The sequence below is a fragment of the Dermacentor andersoni genome, chromosome 1, assembly GCF_023375885.2.
Source record: "Dermacentor andersoni chromosome 1, qqDerAnde1_hic_scaffold, whole genome shotgun sequence".
Classification (NCBI taxonomy): Eukaryota; Metazoa; Arthropoda; class Arachnida; order Ixodida; family Ixodidae; genus Dermacentor; species Dermacentor andersoni.
The window spans coordinates 74,906,118-74,925,322 of record NC_092814.1 but is presented as its reverse complement, the minus strand read 5'-3'; the positions used below and the strand labels follow the sequence as shown (position 1 = coordinate 74,925,322).

Below are 19,205 nucleotides of genomic sequence, written 5' to 3'. Positions count from 1 at the left end.
TTCTATAATATAACGTGTACGCACCGTGCCTGTAAGAAATTTCAATTAATACTTGGGCAAACAGTGCAGAATTCATAGTTGCAATTTACCGTGGTGTCGCACTTTGCATGGCAAAACTGCACTGAAATTTAGTGTTTTCACAGAAATTGCATCCCATATCCTTGTGACGTCAGTGGTACCTGCCCAATGCAACCACGCTGAGAAATATCAAAACATAAACCTCAATGTTTGTTTTAATTATTTCCTTTGACTTCGAGACTTATCTAACGAAGATGCCACTGTAGACGCGTCATAGAGGTGCAGCAATGGAGTGCTAGTGTTCTCTGTTTAAAAATTCTCGACTTGAGCAGTCAGGGGCCTTCTGTTCAATTAAGCTCCGATTTCAAATACTGTCAGCTAGACAGCACTCTCTTCTATGGCGCTCTTGCGGACTGAGTTACGAGTGGACGGAGACGGACACGCGTCTTGAAAATAGAAAAACGAGAGCGGGGATACTACGGATGTGACCTTTGATTATACTCCAAAGTACTCAAAATGACGGTGTAGTATGTTTTCGGGCGTACCCTTGAGAAACACAGGCTCGATACGTATTCTTTTCCGGGAAAGTATGTCGGAAGCAGTCTTCGACTTGGCGTACTAGGCCTTCGCGCTTTTACTGAAGACCAAGCAGCGCTGTGCAGGGCGTGTCGGCTGAGGTGTGGCGCAGGTCGGCTTTCCCCCGCTGAGCCACCCCTGCCGGGAGCGTTCTGCTCTTCGCGCTTTCCTCGCATGCTCTGCGTGACACCGTCGCGCCTCGTTCTGTACTCGGCCCAAGGCTCATGCTCACGGAGCAGCTGTGGCGGCGCGCGGTGCGTGTGCAGACCTCATACCTCAACTCTCTGCACACACACACACACACACACACACACACACACACACACACACACACACACACACACACACACACACACACACACACACACACACACACACACACACACACACACACACACACACACACACACACACACACACACACACACACACACACACACACACACACACACACACACACACACGCACGCACAACAGTTCTTACGTGGTGTTTTTACAGAGAAGCTGTAAGGCGAGGCGGACATACTTTGACGCGCAAGTTTCAAACGAATATAGTGACAAAAAGTGTTAATTAACTTTTCATATAATTAATAGTACAACCCATTTTCTGTTCGCAAAACTTTCACACATGCATTAGAATAAAGTGGGCTCCGTTATGGATTGACCATTTATCAAATCAAAGCAAATCAATCTTTATTTTAAAGTAAAAGAAACAGAACTGGATGGTCATTTTGGGCTAAAAGCTTAGCTTGACGGGGCCCCAAAGACCTTATATGGCAACATCAACTTGTCACATGATCAAAACATTGTTGTGTGTGTGTGTGTGTGTGTGCGTGTGTGTGTGTGCGTGTGCGTGTGATGAAAAACATAATAGTCATGAATGTATTACAAATAAGTATGTCATTGTACACTGTAATAATGACAGCAAATGCATGTGCAGAAGAGAAAAATATGCGTTTCTGCAAGAAACGCGTGTTTGCAAATGCAAGTGCAAATGGAAATGCAAGCAAAAGAGACAACGGACCGAGAATATCACAACTGAACAAAATATTGTCGGAGTTGCTTCCTACTGTAACCTGCAATATCTACATGTCTGTTGAGAATAAACGGTAAGTTGTAGGCTAGCGACTGGTGTTTATAGGAGAACGTACGGAAATGTGGAGTAATCTATTTGCTAGAATTCCTAGTGTTTAGATTAGGCTGACGGTATTCTAAATGTGCTAGACATTCAATGAAGTTGTTTACTAATGTGTGAGAAAATTGCATCACATATAATAAACGGTATGTGTAAATGTGCTATACTCTGACAATATTAAAAAAAAGTTATATGCAATTCTAGTCGTAGACAAAGGTTTCAGGTTTCCGATGTGACGAATAATTTTTTTGTGTAATATCAAAACTCTGTTTATATTAAAAAATTAAATTATGGGGTTTTACGTCCCAAAACCACTTTCTGATTATGAGGCACGCCGTAGCGGAGGACCCCGGAAATTTTGACCACCTGGGTTTCTTTAGCGTGCACCTAAATCTAAGTACACGGGTGTTTTCGCATTTCGCCCCCATCGAAATGCTGCCGCCGTGGCCGGGATTCGATGCCGCGACCTCGTGCTCAGCAGCCCAACACCATAGCCACTGAGCAACCACGGCGAGTATCTGTTTATATTGGCTTTACTTGTCTTACACCAGACCAATGCACAATCGTTTAGATGTGAATTGAAAAAGACGTACTATATCTGTAGTTTGGCGGATGCTGGGAGCATAGTCCCGACAGTGGCATAGTACTCCTGTCACAGAGGATAGTTTTTTGCATAGATAGCTTCCATGTGTATTTCAAGTTAAGGTAGATGAAAAATATACACCAAGAATTCCTAGGTATACTTTGTGGCGCAAAATAGATTTCTTGAAAAGGGACAGAAGAAAGGAAGACAATGAAGCACCACATTCTTCTGTCCCTTTTCAAGAAATGTATTTTGCGCCACAAAGTATACCTAGGAAATCTAAGCACCAACTTGCGCAAGAAGAAGTCCTTTTGGGATACACCAAGAATTTTGTAACTGTCAACAATCCCTACTTCTCGATCCTCAAAAATTATACTATGGCTCAATATTGCCTCTTTGTGTTTCGAATGAAATGTCATGACCTTTGGCTTTGTTGCATTAATGTTAATTTGATTTTCTTTAGACTATATAGATAGTTTCTTTAGTAGATCGTTATATTGTGATGATAACTGGCTTATATTAGATCCTTTCATTGAAATGGTGATGTCATCTGAATATATAATGGATTTTGCCCTTTTATCTACATCTACGATATCATTAATATAAAGTTTAAACAAAAGTGGTCCCAGCACACTTCCTTCTCATACTCAAAATTTATTGTGTAAGAGGGTTGAGGTTTCGCCATTTATACATGTGCCGTGTAGATGCTTACTGAGGTATGATCGTAATAAATTTAAGGAATATCCACGTATACCATAAGACTGTAATTCGCCGAGTAGTATAGAATGATCAAGACAGTCAAACACCTTGCTAAAATCCACAAATATGGTAAGCGTAAACATGTTCTTTTCTATGATTTGTAGGATGTATTCCCTTAGTGAAAGTACAGCTGTCTCTGTTGGTTTCCGCTTTCTGAAGCTGAACTGTGCATTTGTTAAGACGCCATACTTGTCGAAAAATTTTGTCCTGCGAGAGAATGTAATTTTTTCGAGACCTTTAGGGAAAACAGCCAGCAGGGATATTGGCCTTTAGCTACTCGGTACCCATTGTGGTCACCACCTTTAAAGATCGCTGAAACCTTGGCAGATTTCATCCGTTCTGGGAAGCTTCCCGATTGCAACACTAGGTTGAATATATCTGCCAGTAAATTAGAAATGTGACACAAACAGTATTTTATGCGCTTTACCTGTATATTTTCAATATCGACTGCTTTGCTATTTTTTAAGCTTTTGAAGGTACTGTAAGCCGCATATTCATCAGTGGGCTGCATAAAAATGATTTGCTGAACAGTGTTAATTATACCTTTGGTGGTAGGGCGTGTACTTGTGGGATCGCCGTAGGCCATTACCTTGCCGTTAACAAAGTGCTCGATTAAAAAAAATCTGCAAGTGATTTATCGCCGACTACGGAACCGTTGTGTATTATTGTATTCGGGACACTGGTTTTGTTCTTTCGACCCAGTAAAATATCGATTATTTTCAATGTTACATCCGGCTGCTGTCGATTGACATCCGCGAATATGCTTTGATAATACATACTTTTCACTCAGCCTTCAACCCATTCCTATAAATTTTAAATTCTCTTAATGCGATCTCAGAACCTGTCCGCAAAATTGAATGGTACTTGCGATGTTTTTCTTTAATCATCTTCAAAAGTTGTTTAGTGATCCATGGTTTTCTAGTTTTTCTTTGAGATTTTACATCTTTCAAAGGGAAGTGCTTACGGTAAATTCTGGTAAAGCTATCGATGAAAACGACACTGTTCGATGGCACAATAAAATTAGTTCCATATTGCGTTCACTGTTGAAAACCATTGCTTATGATTTATATCTCGCATCTGATTCAGATGTCCTTAAGATTTACTTTTGACAGAAGCAATCGCATTACAGTATTTTTGGTCCGATCAATATATTGTTTCATAGGTCCCTTAACGACCTCTTAGACCGAAAGAAATGTATACCACAATTTTCTGCCAAAAACTGTGGTATCTCTCAGATACTACGTTCCAGCATACTTTAACTATCACCAACTGTTTTTATACCCCCATAATCTTAACAAACATACCACCAAGCACTACCAAGCGCAACGCCAAAAACTTGCAAATCATTCATGCACTACAGTCATCACGCTTTGTTTCCCTTCGTTTTGTTGCCTGCATAACGTACAATTGCTTGGCTGTGCGATACATAAAATACTTAATGTTACTGCGCATGTTTTATCTTTGCCTTCATTATACTTGTGTTCTCTTTTCAAGGCAACACGTGAAATCACCTTGCATTGTTGTTGTAGCCACTAGTTGGGTCAATGTGGTGAGCAGACGTATTATGTTGAAGGTTGAAGGTTTGAAGGTTGAAGGTTTATTTCCGCAACTGGTGTTGCGAGGACAGCCAGGGAAAAAGCTGTATAGACAGCTTGAGAGGTCCTGGCTTCCTCTTACAGTGCAGCATTGACAGTGCAGCATTGTTCAGATAAGTAAACCCGTGAGCAAAAGTGCGCGGACCACAGGGTCACCGAAAAAGCTGAATTTCCTCGTAATTAACATACATAAGCTGAAATTGATGAGTGAACTGGAAAGTTCGCAATGCCAAGTTTCGACTGCAGTCCTCAATTTCAAGTTACATTCACAGGCGGAGAAGAATTACCATCAGCCTTATCGTGCAACCCCTGGCCCGTATACTTTTTGTCCCGGGTTACATCAATCTTTCAGCCTATCTACATTGATCCCATTCATATGTGAACATACTTATGCTCTGCATCAATCTGATGGGGTTCCTTACATTTTTTGGCGCATGGTATTTCGTAATTTTTGACGCGCCTAATCCAAGCCTGTTTATTTTGCTGCTTGAGTGGAAGCAATATTTGTTCGTATGCCTAGCCTGACTTCGGTTGCCATATAAGCTTACGGGGCTTCGGCAGAACTGAATGATGGATATGTACAAAAGGTGCTGAATAACTTTATTATTATTACTATTATTATTATTATTATTATTATTATTATTATTATTATTATTATTATTATTATTATTATTATTATTATTATTATTATTATTATTATTTTTTTTACTACTACTACTACTACTTAGAACCTAGTGGGCAGTGGTTTATACGGCAAACTTGAAGGCAGTCACATTTAAATGCACCCTGATGTCGGAAAAAAGAAAATTGAAAATCACACCAAATTTGAAATATTGAATTTGAGCGTTCCATCCAGGCAATAAACGAAACCGAGCATGCCGGGAACGCAGGAAAGCCAGTCCCGTGGTTACGGGCACATGGAAACGCCCCGTGAACCGTGACGAAGTGCGTAATGAAGTTTTAATTTATGATGACATGCCGCCACAAACACTGCTACAGCACGTGGCGGTGGATACTTAGGCGGCAAAACGTGCTGTATCAGATTTGCCGTGACTTGCAGTACTTCCAATTTTGTCGCTTGGGCGTTTCCGCCTATACTGATGGCGGCGCTGCCTTTCCTGCGCTCCCGGCGCACTTGGTTTCGATATTTCCAGTAATCACCATTGAAATTAGGTAATGAATATTTCGTATAGCTAGCTGCGATATTCAACATTCTTTTTAATGGGGGTGTAATACAGTCTGAATGCCTGCAAATTTGCGATACAAGCAACTGGCCCCGATCGAGTTCCTAATAAAGAAGTTGGTTAACCAGATTTTATTAATTAGCATTGTCCCAATCCACTCTTCTGGGCATACTAAACGCCACCCTGCATGTATGTGTACATTCTTGATTAATTCCCCAGAATGTGTATCTGCCACTACAACGCAAGGAGTGTAAAAGTCTCAAATGTAACCGCCTATGGTGCTGCGCTGCTAAGGACGAGGTCGCGGGATCTAATCCCGGCCACGGCGGCCGCATATGGATGGGGGTGAAATGCAAAAACGCCCGTGCCCATTGCACTGGGGCACGCTGAAGATCTCCTGGTGCTCAAAATTAATCCGGAGTGCCCCAGTATGACGTGCCTCATAATCAAATCGTGGTTTTGGCACCTAAAACCCAATCATTCATTCATTCACCCTGGGATGTATACACATATGTGTCGTACTACTCACTGCCATACACTTCTCTTCACCATTCTTCCTTCAACGCATATCAAACATGGACTTGATGCTCGTGACATCGTTGCGTCGACGTCTAACAATGTGCGTCCGCACGAACTGTGTTTGCGTTTCGGCACAACTTGCGAACGGCGTGGCGCAACATTGCATGCGGTTACATGCGTGCGTGCGTATGCGTATGCTTGTCCGTGCACCGTATGCGCGTGGACTCACGCGCACATGGTCTCAGGTGCTCTATTGCCGGTTACATGTGCCCTTCTGGAGCAGTATATGTAAAGCATTCAGTCTTTGCCCGTTGACAACGGCGGCCAATGTTACCGGGTTACGGTGAAGGCGGGAAAGTCCAGCGTGTCTGAATGTCCACTATTGGGCATTCTGACTCGTTGGACATTCAGGCCACAAGCCTGTGTCTTTGCTAAAGAACGACTGGCTGAAGAACTTGGTTATCAGTCCTCGTGCGCAAGAAATCCTCCAAGAAACGCAACGCAAAGTAAAACGTGTGCGTGCTACCCGAGAGACCTCCACTGTAACCTTCTTTCGCGGTTTGTAATAAAGACAAAAAAAATATATATTCATGAGCCATTCCACTTCGTGACGGTGGATGGCCAGCGAAGTTGTTTAGCGCACGACACAGAGGTGACAGGGAATTTTGAACACAGGTACGACAATATTTATTGTCCTGACCTGTGGTCATCGTGACGATATAGGTACGCACACACATTCGCGTATAACCTATGTTGTTAAATGTGCCCGCCACGTAAGATGATGAATTTCTTATGCCCTCTTAAGCAATGGCTCACACCCCCGTAAACGCAGCCTCCCCATTACGACGACAGAAGTCCGACACACACACTCGCACGGGAAGTTCCGCGTTGAGGTCGTTATCGAATCATAGTCTGTCACAGAGGTTGCAGGCAAAGTCGAAATGACGACCAGGGAAGTCTCTTTGGAACTTCCCGTTCCCACCTTTGAACTCATCCACGTTGACCACTTGACGCCGAAGCCGCTTCGTGCCATTCTCTGACTGACGGTATGCTTCGGCGGTTCTCGCTAGTCGCTTGCGTGCCGTCTCGCGGGCCCGCTCGTCGACTGCCGCATTACCGCACGCGCACCGTCGGCGATCACACTTGCGTCGCTGCTCCTTCCATCGCTCTTCATATGCGCGCTGTTCTCAGTCCTGACGACGCGCGGGCTTCCCATTGCACCGGCGGAACGAAACTGAGATCAGTTACGCCGTTCACCTATAGAGTCGTGACGTCAGCCGCACTAGAAAGAGCCATTGGTGATGATGATAGTTTTTTTGCGCGTCGGAGCCAGCTGTGGAAGAAGACGACGGCGACGAACGTGAGAGTAGTGGCACGAGCGCGTTCGCGCGGTTGCGCCGATGGGCGACAATTGACTGTTTTAGTTGGGCGTCCGCATCAGCTCTGCATACACAGCAAACTTCATGCTACATACACAGCAGACTTCATGACGGCTGACATTGGCTACACAGTTTCAGAAGGTGGCAAATGGCGGCGCTGAGTAGCACACTACTGGTTCCTGCGCGTGCAAGTCAGCAATGCCTTTCTCAACTTTTGCGTCCGGCCAACTATTGCCGTATCGTGTGCGCGCGGTTCGCTACGCACGCACAACCTCGCGAGCTGCATACGTGGTTGGTTGCGGACGCCCAACTAAATATGCCTAATGAAGGAAACGACGACGCTGGAGCCATTGCTCACGATGCTAATTTCTGGTCGCAGATGACACGAAACCTCGGATCTGAGCCATATGCAGCTTCGCTGTAGAAGAAATAATACCGAACACACAGGACAGTGCGTTGCGTCCCATGTGCTTGCATATTGTTTTCTGCATCTGTGTTTCGTCGTGTTTAGTGCTGAATGACATGAGCCTCAACAAGCCCCAACTGGCCCAAACCAAGAGAGAGAGAAAGAGAGAGAGAAATAGAAGATAGGAAATGCAGGGAGGTTAACCGGACGCACGTCCGGTTTGCTACCCTGCACTGAGGGAAGAGGGCATTGGTATGAAGAGAGAGAGAGCACAGTTTCGCGCACAGTGGAAGGTTCTGTTGACAATATATAGGGTGTCCAAGCTAAAGTTAGCCAAGCTGCTCAACGAAAAGAAAAGGTAAATATAAACACGGTGCAAGGTACGACTTTAAGACCTACAGTGTTCGATTTTGCTAACGTTATAACTGGGACACACGTATACAGTGCATTTTGTCAATACTGTTCCACAGAAGAAGAATACGCCTATGATGGAGCCATGTTTGTACCGTACAAAAATAGGCAGGCCACCAAATGCCATTTACAACAACAGCAGAAAAAAAGAAAGCGATATGTGAGTTAGCTTGCAAAAGTGAGTCCTTTTAAAGAAAACACAGTTTCTGGCCATCTTCACTTCGGGGGTACGGTCTTGCAAATTTTTGCACCAGAAAACCGAGTGGGTTACTCAAGGTAAGTATTTTTCGTAAGCGATAATATAAAATGTACTTTTTACTTACCGTCCCTGATTTTATTACTAGTTCACATAGCAAATATATGTAAACGTAACGAGTCACTTTGCTGTAATAGTAGCAGAATCAGGGGTTCCGGAACGAAGACGGGAGGGGGGAGCCCCTTCCCTCTTCCGGAGCCCCTGAGTAGATTTACGAGTGCGTAGGTACAATTAACAGGAGTGGATGCAACTGCGAAAGTCAGAAGCAACTTGCTTCCGGCTGCTGTATTTCATTTGTTGGCTAAACGTGTAATTAACCCACTAAGATGGAAAATGATGCCATATGTCTATAAACTGAGTGGAGCAAGTCAGTAAAACCGTCTGTACATGAGCCTGTGGGGTACATCAAATGTGTAAATAAATAAATAAATAAATAAATAAATAAACACGTCATACTCAACTTCGGTCTGTCACTTTACAACCTAAGCATAAACTAAGACAGCTGAGTTCACATTCAGACGTTGCATGCGCTGCTCTGGTACGACGTCCTTCTTGCGTCTTGCACATTGGTGACGTGGCCGTCCAATGTTGCTGCGCCCCACTTCCTGGGCAGCGCAAGACGTGTTTGCATCGCAGTGCATCGTTCCGCCACCGAGCGCTCCAGAATGAAGCGTGCAGGACACGGCGTCCACAGCGGCGGCAGCCGTGAGACTGACTCGGGGGCCAGAATACAAAACATCTGCACGCTTTAAGCCGCGGGGCAAAAAAGACTGGAAGCGGCGGCAGCGCAGGGCAGAGGGGGAGCCGCCACCCACGCGCCTGTCTTCGAGGTGTGGGAAAAGCCGGTCCCTACATTCGGTCTTTACTTGCGGGAACGCGCCTAACCCAGCATGGGCTTGGATGGGGGGGGGGGGGGGGGGGGGGTTAAGGGGGTGGAGGAGGGTTGTAGCCCGCGCAAGGAGACAGTGAGAGCGGTAATACATCAATGCCGCAAGCTGTAGCTGCGCCCGCACTGGCAGGGGAGAGAGAGGCGGACTTGAACCCTGAAAGAATCATTAGTCTCTGACGAGCTTCGCAGGACCAAAGGACGCGGCGGCCGCGAACACTCGGGAAGTGACGAAAACAGGAAACAAATAGGTCCATAGGAACTTGTGTGAACACTTCGGAAACAGCACGCTGGCAAATGGGACAGGCAAAAAAGAGCAGTCGTGCTTCCGCCTCTCCCTGTCCTTCCCAGTGGCCAGGACCTCCTCAGAGGCGAGACGCGCACTAAACGAGAATCTGTCTCCGGCAGAAATTTCTGCACTGCAAGCATTCATTCTCCAGTGACATAACTTCCAGGCGTAACGCCTTTTCTAAGGGCGCCATGCTGTGGACACATGTTCTGCTCTATTCGGGATTTTATATCAGAGCCTTTTGTAGGTGTACGTACTGCTATTGTAACGTTGAACTCTTTGCAATGAACACGCCTTTCAATATGCCTCGTAACGTGCATGGAAACAGCGATGGCGGTTCGAACGAGGCATTCATTTAGAGCGATTAAACAAAAATCGAATTGGAAATACCGGCGGACAGACCTTCTGGATATGTACCCAGACGTATCAATATTCGTATAAGGGGGCATGTGCTAGCGCGTAAAAAAGGACACGGACAGGAACATGAAAAAAGGCACATCGAACGCTATAGTATGCACTAGCGTTCGGTGTGTCTTTTTTCATGTTCCTGTCCGTGTCCTTTTTTTACGCGCTCGTGCAATGTCCCGTTATACAAATAACCACCAACTAGCCCAGCTTTCTACTTTAAATTTATCAATACTTCTTGCTCGGCTAGTTAGTTCATCTTAGTGCACGAAGTTAGGACGCAACCAGTTGCAAGTAACGCACTTTCCTGTCCTAAAGCATTTTTCCGCCCCTGATTGAGTCTTAACTTCGCCGAATAAGGTGTACTTAGACGCTCAGAAAGCATAGTCTAAACTTCGCCGTGGACTCAAAAAGCAAGGCATGCTCAACAAACAGATGCTCTCAACATGCATTCGATTGCTTAGCACTCGTAAGAACAAGGGCGCAGTTTGGCCATTCTGTTTTAAGGAGAATCTGCCTTTTTCACTCCTTCATTTTCATCTAACCATTTGCTGGGAATAATGGGCACGTGTATTAATAACATGTTTCGCCACGGAGTCAACATAGACGACGTTCATGGTTGGAACGTGGTATGATAGTATAGGCAACACGGTAAAACGCCGCACAATGTAGCGCCTATTTCAGCAATGCATACACAGAGGCAGAAAAACAGTGAACAGTCTCGTGCGTCTAGAGGGCGTGAGAAAAGTGGTGGAAGGGAACAAGATCACTGTGCTTGCTGGGCTTGCACTCACACCTAAACACCTGGCATCCTGAGTTGCTTAACTGCGTGTTGCATGGCAATAAATATATAGCGTCGTATATGTTTTCATATCGTTCTACATAGTTGCGTGCAGCGCTCCATATACTTGCACGACGTTGTATATGGTTGCATAACGTCCACCGGCTCCACGAATAAAAGTGGTTGCAGGGATAGCATGAAAACAGGCGCAGTTTTATTTGTTATGTTGCATGATCTGTTATATCTTTGCACGTTGTTAGTCTCGTTTCCTTATGTTTTACATTAAGCAGGCAGCATTTTTGTTAGTCTGAATTTTTTTAATGTATTCCACGTGAATTTTTTGGTTCGTTTACTAGCTCACGTTATTTACTTTCCATGTGTTTTAATGTGTATTGTCATTCAATTTTTGCTTTTTATGCCGTTCAGTGCACGTGAAAACGGTCCCCTATAAGCTTCAACCATTCGCCCAGAACTGCTGTGCACATCTTGTGCACATTCCGCCTGTATCTGCGAAGAGTTGTCACAGATTACAGAAATAGGGGATTCGGGTCTAAATGATAATTTCTTGTTGACCAAGTATCGTAGCAGCAGCGGACATCAGAATTTGCGCGATGATCTCCAATGCCATTACTAACAAAGATCTACTCATTAACCTTTAATTTATTACTTTACGTGTCACAATGGAATGGCAAAAATAAAATGAGCTAAAGTTCAAAGCAGAAACTATTGCTGGAAAATCTGTGCCTAGCAGCAGTTACGAGAAACAAGTACTCGAAGTCTGCAGAAAAATTATTTGCTGTTCCATTTAATACGTTTCTGCAATGTGGAAAAATTATGCCACGGGAACAGCAACGAATTTTACGGCACATATCGAGACTAACGAGGGACACTAGTATACACAGCGCAAGCAAGCAAGAAAAAGAAAGAAAGAAAGAAAGAAAGAAAGAAAATGAACAAATGCACGCACGCGCACACATGCTCAGAAGAAAAGAAAGACGCGCGTGGCGTCTGTTTTCTGTTCTCGTGCGCGTAGTTTTTCTAAGCGTTGCTTTCAACAAAGCACATCCCACCAACTAGCATATCATAGCCATCTTGATTAAAAGAAGCAACAGCTATGTGTCCAGGTAAAAATACGTATTCGACATTAAGTATCTGATCAGCTATGGCATTTTGCGCCTTGAAAAATTATAAACGCGGGCGACATTGTTTGCAGATGCTGATAAGAGCCTGATAGAGCTGCACTGCTTTGATAAGTCTTGGTGAATGCTTAAATGCTCTCTGTCGCAATACGCAGAGATTAAGGTGGACGCTAAACCAGAACGTCCCACGTGGCAGTAGGAAAAAAAAAATGGCGTGCGCGTGCCTTGAATCTTCAAACGTTTAAGAACTTTTTTCTCTCTCTCTCTCTCTGGCTCTCTATCATTGAGCGTTTCCACGGGGACCGCTCCTTCTAAGCACCGAGACAAACGGAGCCTCGCCTGACTCACACGTAGCCTCGTGCTGTCGGAGCCCCGGCTCAGGAGCGGCTCCTCTGCTAATTCATCGCGACAAACCGCGCTACTCCGGTTGCCGAAAGGGTTAATCCCAGTCCATTAAGCGCGCTCCCGAAATACCGATCTCCTGGACGCTCTCCAGAAGGCCGTCCGCTCCACGCGTGCAAGGGGCACGGAACGCGCACTCGCGGGGCCCCAGTGACGCCGCGGCGAGTGCCTTCCACGACATCCGCGCAATGCACCGGCCGCAAATATTGGGAAGCCTGAAAGCCTTGTCAGAAAGTGTACGTCCCTAAATAACCCGAGTCTCCGCTTTTCTGCGCGGAAGTGCGCGCCGCACTCCTCGCGGTGGCAACTGGACAAAACGGGTCGCCGCGCGCTCGCATGGCACCCCTTGCGTCTTTTTCACTTGCCTCACGCGCGACTCGTCGCGGACTTTCTAACGCGCTCGAACGCCCCCCCTCTCCTTTCATCTTCTGCGTTTTTTATTCCTGCGCCTCCCGCGCATTTCAGTTTGACACGTTCCTGCTTACTCTTACTTGCGCTTCCAGGGGCTTGACGTCTGCGCATATGGATGTCGAAAGGCAGCAATAAGTTCGTATACTTGCGTTGAGTCTTGGCTGCGCGGGGATGGCACAACCGTGTCGTACGCGCGTTTGCAGGCGACGACAGCTCTGAAACCTCACGACCTTTGCTGCTCATGACAGTTGTCATAACTCCCGGGTTGTCCTTTCTGTTTGAAGAGCAATGTTAAAAGTTTTTAACTCGGACACTCAGATCCTATGAGCAGATACCGGCGCACGCGCGAAAACGGGCAGTGAAGTAGGCGCGCTAAAGAAGATAGCGCGCGCATTTAATGAGCAAGTACGCTCACGCGAGTGCGCTTAGGCAATTAGCAAGCAACATTTACGTGTGCTCATTCGCAGCAGATAAAAACGTGCGAGGAGGAGAAGGAAAATTGTTTTTAAGAGCAGTGGTCGCCACCGGCCCGTATACCTGTCGCTCCAGGTGTACCTGTACCTGTATACCTGTACTAGGTATACCGCTGCGGGACAGTGCACGGCAAGATTCTGGTAAAAAGCGCCGGTCAAAATACTGCACACTGTACAGGGCAATGCTGATGCAAGCATTGCAGGTCGAACTACGCGAGTTGGGCCGCTGTAGAGTTTATGCGCGCCCGAAGGAAACGAGCAACCTACAGAGACCTTGACACACACAAAAAGTGAATTATACACGAATTTTCTTGAATCTTAGGAGTTGACTTTGCCATGAGTGAAAAGACACCGCATAATAACTTGGCGCGTTTTTAGTGTACAGTGGACCTCAGTAGATCGCCCTTAACGCGAGTTCCTCCATCGCTGTATACGTGGGTACTGCTGGTGGACTGCATGAAACTGACTGCTCGTAGTCGCGAAATATTAAGCGAGAAGACTCTACCGGCTAACGTGTAATTAAAGGTATAAACTAATTGTTGCGTGGATTAAATGAGGCAGCAGGAAAGCACAGGCGATATATCCAGTTACAGTGAATCTTCTGTGGGTCAAATAATACTTTGCCGACGTTTTCGGAACGGGTTTTATTTATTTATTTATTTATTTATTTATTTATTTATTTACAGATACTGCTGTCTCAATACATGAGACATAGCAGGAGTGGATACACCAGAGATTAGATCAAAACAACATACAATGAATTTGAAACGTAATTACAAAATGTGGTTAGACAATTCTTTCAAAAACTCTTCATTAGGTTTTTCCCGCAAGGAACCAGCTAGGTTGTTCCAAATTTCAACAGTGCTTGGAAAAAACGAATACTTAAAACAATTTACAAAAGACTGGAAAGGAACAATATTAAGTGGGTGTGAACGGCGCGTGGCACGCCCAGTGGGATGACTGAAGAAATCGGGGCATCAATGCAACTTTGGCCGTGTACAATCTTGTGTAGCAAAGTCATAGGTTCAAGTGTGCGTCGATGAGCCAAGGGTTCTATTGACAATGCGCATGCGTGAGATGAGGGAGAAAAGTTGCGGTCATATCGGCGAATAATGAACCCTATTGCTTTCTTTAGTATGGCTTCAAGCTTGCTAATGTCAAGTGCAGTGTATGGTGCCCATACCACTGAGGCGTACTCTAGTAATGGTCTGACAAGGGATTTATAAGCTGTTAATTTGCAGTCCTTAGTTGAGCATTTGAGGGTTCGCTTTAAATATCCCAGTTTCCTAAGTGCCCTAGCGCAAATTGTTTCAATATGAAGATGCCATTTTAAGTTTTCAGTGAAGGTAACTCCAAGATATTTGAAGGTAGTCAGAGTTTAGGTAGTGCCCATTGTAGCTATAACTGAAATTGAGCGGCTGCTTTTTATTAGTGGAAGTCATTTGCACAGTTTTTTGGTAATTGCTGAACCAAAACAATGCTGAACCAACAATGCTGAACAAGTGCCACGGGGCTGCTTTAAAACAGCGTAAAGCATTTGCAAAGCAGCCCCAGTATACGTGAATCGCGCCCCATATTTTTGCGGTACGAAATCAGTTGGGCAGCATTTTGTAACGATGCTTTTATTCATTCGTAGCATGCGCCTTCCCAGCTGTGACGGCCGTTGAGAGGCGTCCAAGGCAGTGACGAAGGCCGAAAAGAATGGAAAAGAAATCAAAGGCCGTTAGAAAACATGGCCCTAGGGCCCGTATCTTGAAACGTTCCATGTTAATTACCATGCATATGCGTAGCGCAGAGTGCACGATCCCAGCAATAACGACGGCGTCTGCGCACCGTACGAGTAAATAACGGGGGAGGGGCGACAGCAAAAGTGGAGAAAAGAAAATGAAACGGGAGGGTTAGAAAACGCTTCCCTTGCAGAACGGCTGGCTTTACGGCAATATCAATGAGTAGCTCCGAAAACGGGATTACTTCTAGGCGCATTGATTTATTGCATAGAACACACACACACATTTTTCCGTATATGTGATGGTCAGGCACCAGTGACAAGAATAAAAGCACACAACTGAGTGATGAAAATAAAAGTAATAAAATTTACATTAAAAGTACGCAGCACCCGTCTCAAAGGCGTGTAGTGCAGTACTCCCACGCAGTGCTGCCGGAAGCCACGGTGTTGGGAGAGCAGATCTCGAATGACGAATCGAGACCCGAGGCCGAGCTGCCCGTGCCGGTCTGCGGCAGCACGAGGGCGACGGGGACGATGGCGTTGCGACCGCGGTCCTGCGGCCGCTTGTATTCGGGTTCGAGAACGAAGTGCGGATCGCGCGGCGTGTCGATCACCTTGACGTAAGGATTGGCCACGCGCCACTTCCTCCAGCCGCGGTAGTGGTAGCGGAAAGTGAGCACGGTCCACGCGCTGTACACGGTGAAGAGCATGAAGGCGAGCGAGGCGAGGCCGATGGACTCCCAGAGCCGTCGCTGGAGCACCTGCTGGGCGGCGCCGTGCAGGCAGAGCACGCCGCAGAGGAAGGCCAGTGGCGAGAGCAGGCCGAAGCACAGCAGGTCTCCGAAGAAGCCGCGGCGCACGCTGGCGCTGTGCACCCACTCGCAGAAGCCCCGGGGCCGGCGCTCTACGTTGAAGCGGTAGTGGCAGATCTCGCAGCTCTCGCTACCGCTGGCGCTAAGCCAGTGCTCGAGGCAGAGCAGATGCACCAGCCCCATGGTACCCGAACACAGGCAGATCGACAGCAGCGGTAGCCCGTGGTCGCCCTCGTGGCAGATGCGGCAGATGGGTCCGCTGCTTGTCGTCACGTTGGCCGCCAGGATCGGCGAAAGCGGGACAGCATCCTCTTCGTCGTCGTGGGCCGGCGCGCAGTACGCAGTGCGCACCTGCACGCGGAACACGGGGCTCGCCCAGAAGCTGTCGGAGCACGAGCGTGCCGGCTGCCGGCCACTGCGCTGTCTACCGATGATGGGCGTTGATTGCAGGGGTGCATCGGTCTCGGCAGTTTGTCCTCCCTCGGTCATGTCGAGCGTTGAAGTGGCTTGACTTTGTATGGCCGTAACTTTGTCGCACGTCTGGTTTAAGTATAAGGTCGCAGGCACGTGACTGTGCCACGTGAAAGTGATGCAGGCTGTTGAGCCGTTGGGCCCTGTATCACGCTTGAAGCGGTGCCAGCGGTGTCGCAAATGTATAGTGTGCTTTTACAAGACCTTAGTTGTATTTCCTGTCTTCTTTCTTTCTTAATTTTTATTGGGTACAAACACAATATAGCATCGCTTCATGATTCCGGGAGCTGGTTAGCGCTGAGCTACCGATAAGGAAGGAAAGGCTCGGTCTCTGGGGTGAATTACTTGTGCGTTGGCGTTTGGCGTCTATGTCCGTTATTTATGGTGACTGCAAGAGTGTATAGTACACCACTTAGTGCATTATATTTATTCCCCGCCACTGCTGTATTTTTATGCTCTTACCTCTCTAACGCAACTTATTCTCTCCCACTGAAATCGCTTATGCCCAATACAAGTGCGCATCTTCTGGCATTGTTGTTTTCTTTAGCCTTTACGTCAATATAACCGTTCAGTTGATAGTCAGCGCTAGTGTCGTACCCTCTCTTTCTGTTCCTTCTGCAATTTTCGCACTGAAAAAGCTAATGATCATATTTATGGCCGAGTTCACACGCCGCAACAAAAATGAATTTTTGGAAAGACCGGCGCGTGGCGCAGCACATCCGTCACCTTAACTTGCCATGCATGACTCATTCCCATGTTACAGGGTCTAAGCCATTTCGATTCGTGTCTTTGGCGGCAGACTCGTGTTATCTCATCGCGATGAGTGCTCTATGTAGCAACAGCGGCAGTGGCTACGGCACTGCGCTGCTAAGATAGAGGTGGCTGGTTAGGACGTGGCGGCCGTATTTTATTTGGGGGCGAAATGCAATGCTCGTGTACTTAGGTGTAGGTGCACGTTAAAATTAATCCGGAGTCCCACACTATGGTGTGGCTTTTCTCATATCGCGGTTTTGGTTCGTAAGACCCTACAATTCAATTAAATATTGTAAGAGCGGCAGTATTCTTTTTTTTTTATGGCGCCAATACTTGTCGATATGACAAGTGTAGCAAGTAGGGCTGGTTGGTAAAATTACATGGGGACGGATAAACAGCGCCAAAAAGACGAAACTTGAAGCTTCCCGTATGAAGAGGATGGGTGGCGCGTGCGTGATCCAACCTTCCGTGCACTTAGAAAATTAAATGGCATACCTAAACAATATATAGTAAATGTTTTGGGGAGGCTGGTTGCTTTCTTCTCACGTTATAGTGCTGGTATTGCTCATTGTTAGTTGACTCTAAAATTCGCGCCTGCGCTGAACAACGCTATGGTTTAGAGTATTATTCTTTTCCGAGTTTTTCTGTTTGTTTGTTCTTGTTTTTTCGGTTTGCTTAGGTTAGATCACGGGGATAAGACGTGCGTATAAGACACGTGCGCTTCTGAATAAACCATCACTTGAAGTCAGCGCCTGTTGTGTCCATTTCTTTTCTTATGCTACGTCATTTTTGCCCTGTTTATCTGTCACCATGCAACTTGCCGATATTTCCTGGACGTGCTTGTTGCGAATTTGCTCATGCAGCTGGCCGAATGTTTTCGCTGGCAGTAAAGTCATGCGCAGCTATCATCACTAGATGATAACAAATTATGCAGGACCAACTTACACATTGGAGTCTATCTTACATGCTTGCCCGGCAAATCAGCAAGACGCGGAAATCACCACCACACGACCCACGTGATCCACGTGCCCTCTGATTACAATGCCTCCGATATCGGCCTACCTTTCATCACGCCACCTCTAGGATCAGCCATGCAGTTTACTATTTCAGTAGGACGCTCACGCCGTCGGCGTTGTGAACCAAAATCTGAGGGAGATCGTCGCGACGACGGTGTCGCACATAAGGACTGGCGCGGAAGAAGGGGCCAATTCGTTGGCCATTGGCACAAACTTCGGCAGAGACAGGGGGGGGGGGGGGGGGGGGGTATTCTGTAAGAGTCCACCTAGTGGACTGTCCATTTCGGCCGCAGCTGATTGGTTAGGGCTGCTCGTCTCTTCCTCTCTCGTACAGCTGCATCCAATCAGCAGCGACCGAAATGGACAGTCCATTAGGTGGACTCTTACGGAATACCCCCTCAGGTCATCGTGCTCATCGACTTATAAGCGACTTGCAGAAATTACGCTAGAAGTAGGATCTCTCATGTAGCGCTTTCCGTCCTAAGAATGCCCCGGTAACAAAACTCGCGTTGTAAATCTGTTGGCTCATGCCTCGGCTCGAGCGCGCGTCCACGGAGCCTCTAAGCGAGACGATCGTGAAGGGGAGAGGCTAGAACCGATCCCCAAACAGCTTCACGCCATCCTCCTACAGTTCAAGCTTCAAAGACGGAAATTCCCCCGCCACACGCATCATTCGCGCGCGACGAGGCGGTGTCGTGGAGGCAATTACAGACTGACATATTCCCACATCATACTCCATATCACGCGATGTATCCCGCAGGATATTCATACATTTGTCTCAACTGCAGAGCACCGACCACGTTTTATCCCGCCACATGGA

At 46.6% G+C, this 19,205-nt stretch overlaps 1 protein-coding gene and 1 long non-coding RNA gene across 2 annotated transcripts in view; both read right to left on the bottom strand.

Moving 5' to 3' along the window:
- Positions 1–19,205, bottom strand: part of LOC126544540 (uncharacterized) — a 124,054-nt gene that overhangs the window by 82,032 nt on the left and 22,817 nt on the right. The window lies entirely within an intron of this gene.
- On the bottom strand, positions 15,575–16,726 carry LOC126544536 (E3 ubiquitin-protein ligase MARCHF2-like). The gene has a single exon (XM_050191883.3). It carries the CDS (start codon positions 16,632–16,634, stop codon positions 15,729–15,731), a length of 906 nt encoding a protein of 301 aa, XP_050047840.2. The 5' UTR covers positions 16,635–16,726; the 3' UTR covers positions 15,575–15,728.

Coding starts and splice junctions, on each gene's coding strand:
- LOC126544536 (XM_050191883.3), bottom strand. CDS start 16,634: ATGACCGAGGGAGGACAAACTGCCGAGACCGATGCACCCCTGCAATCA.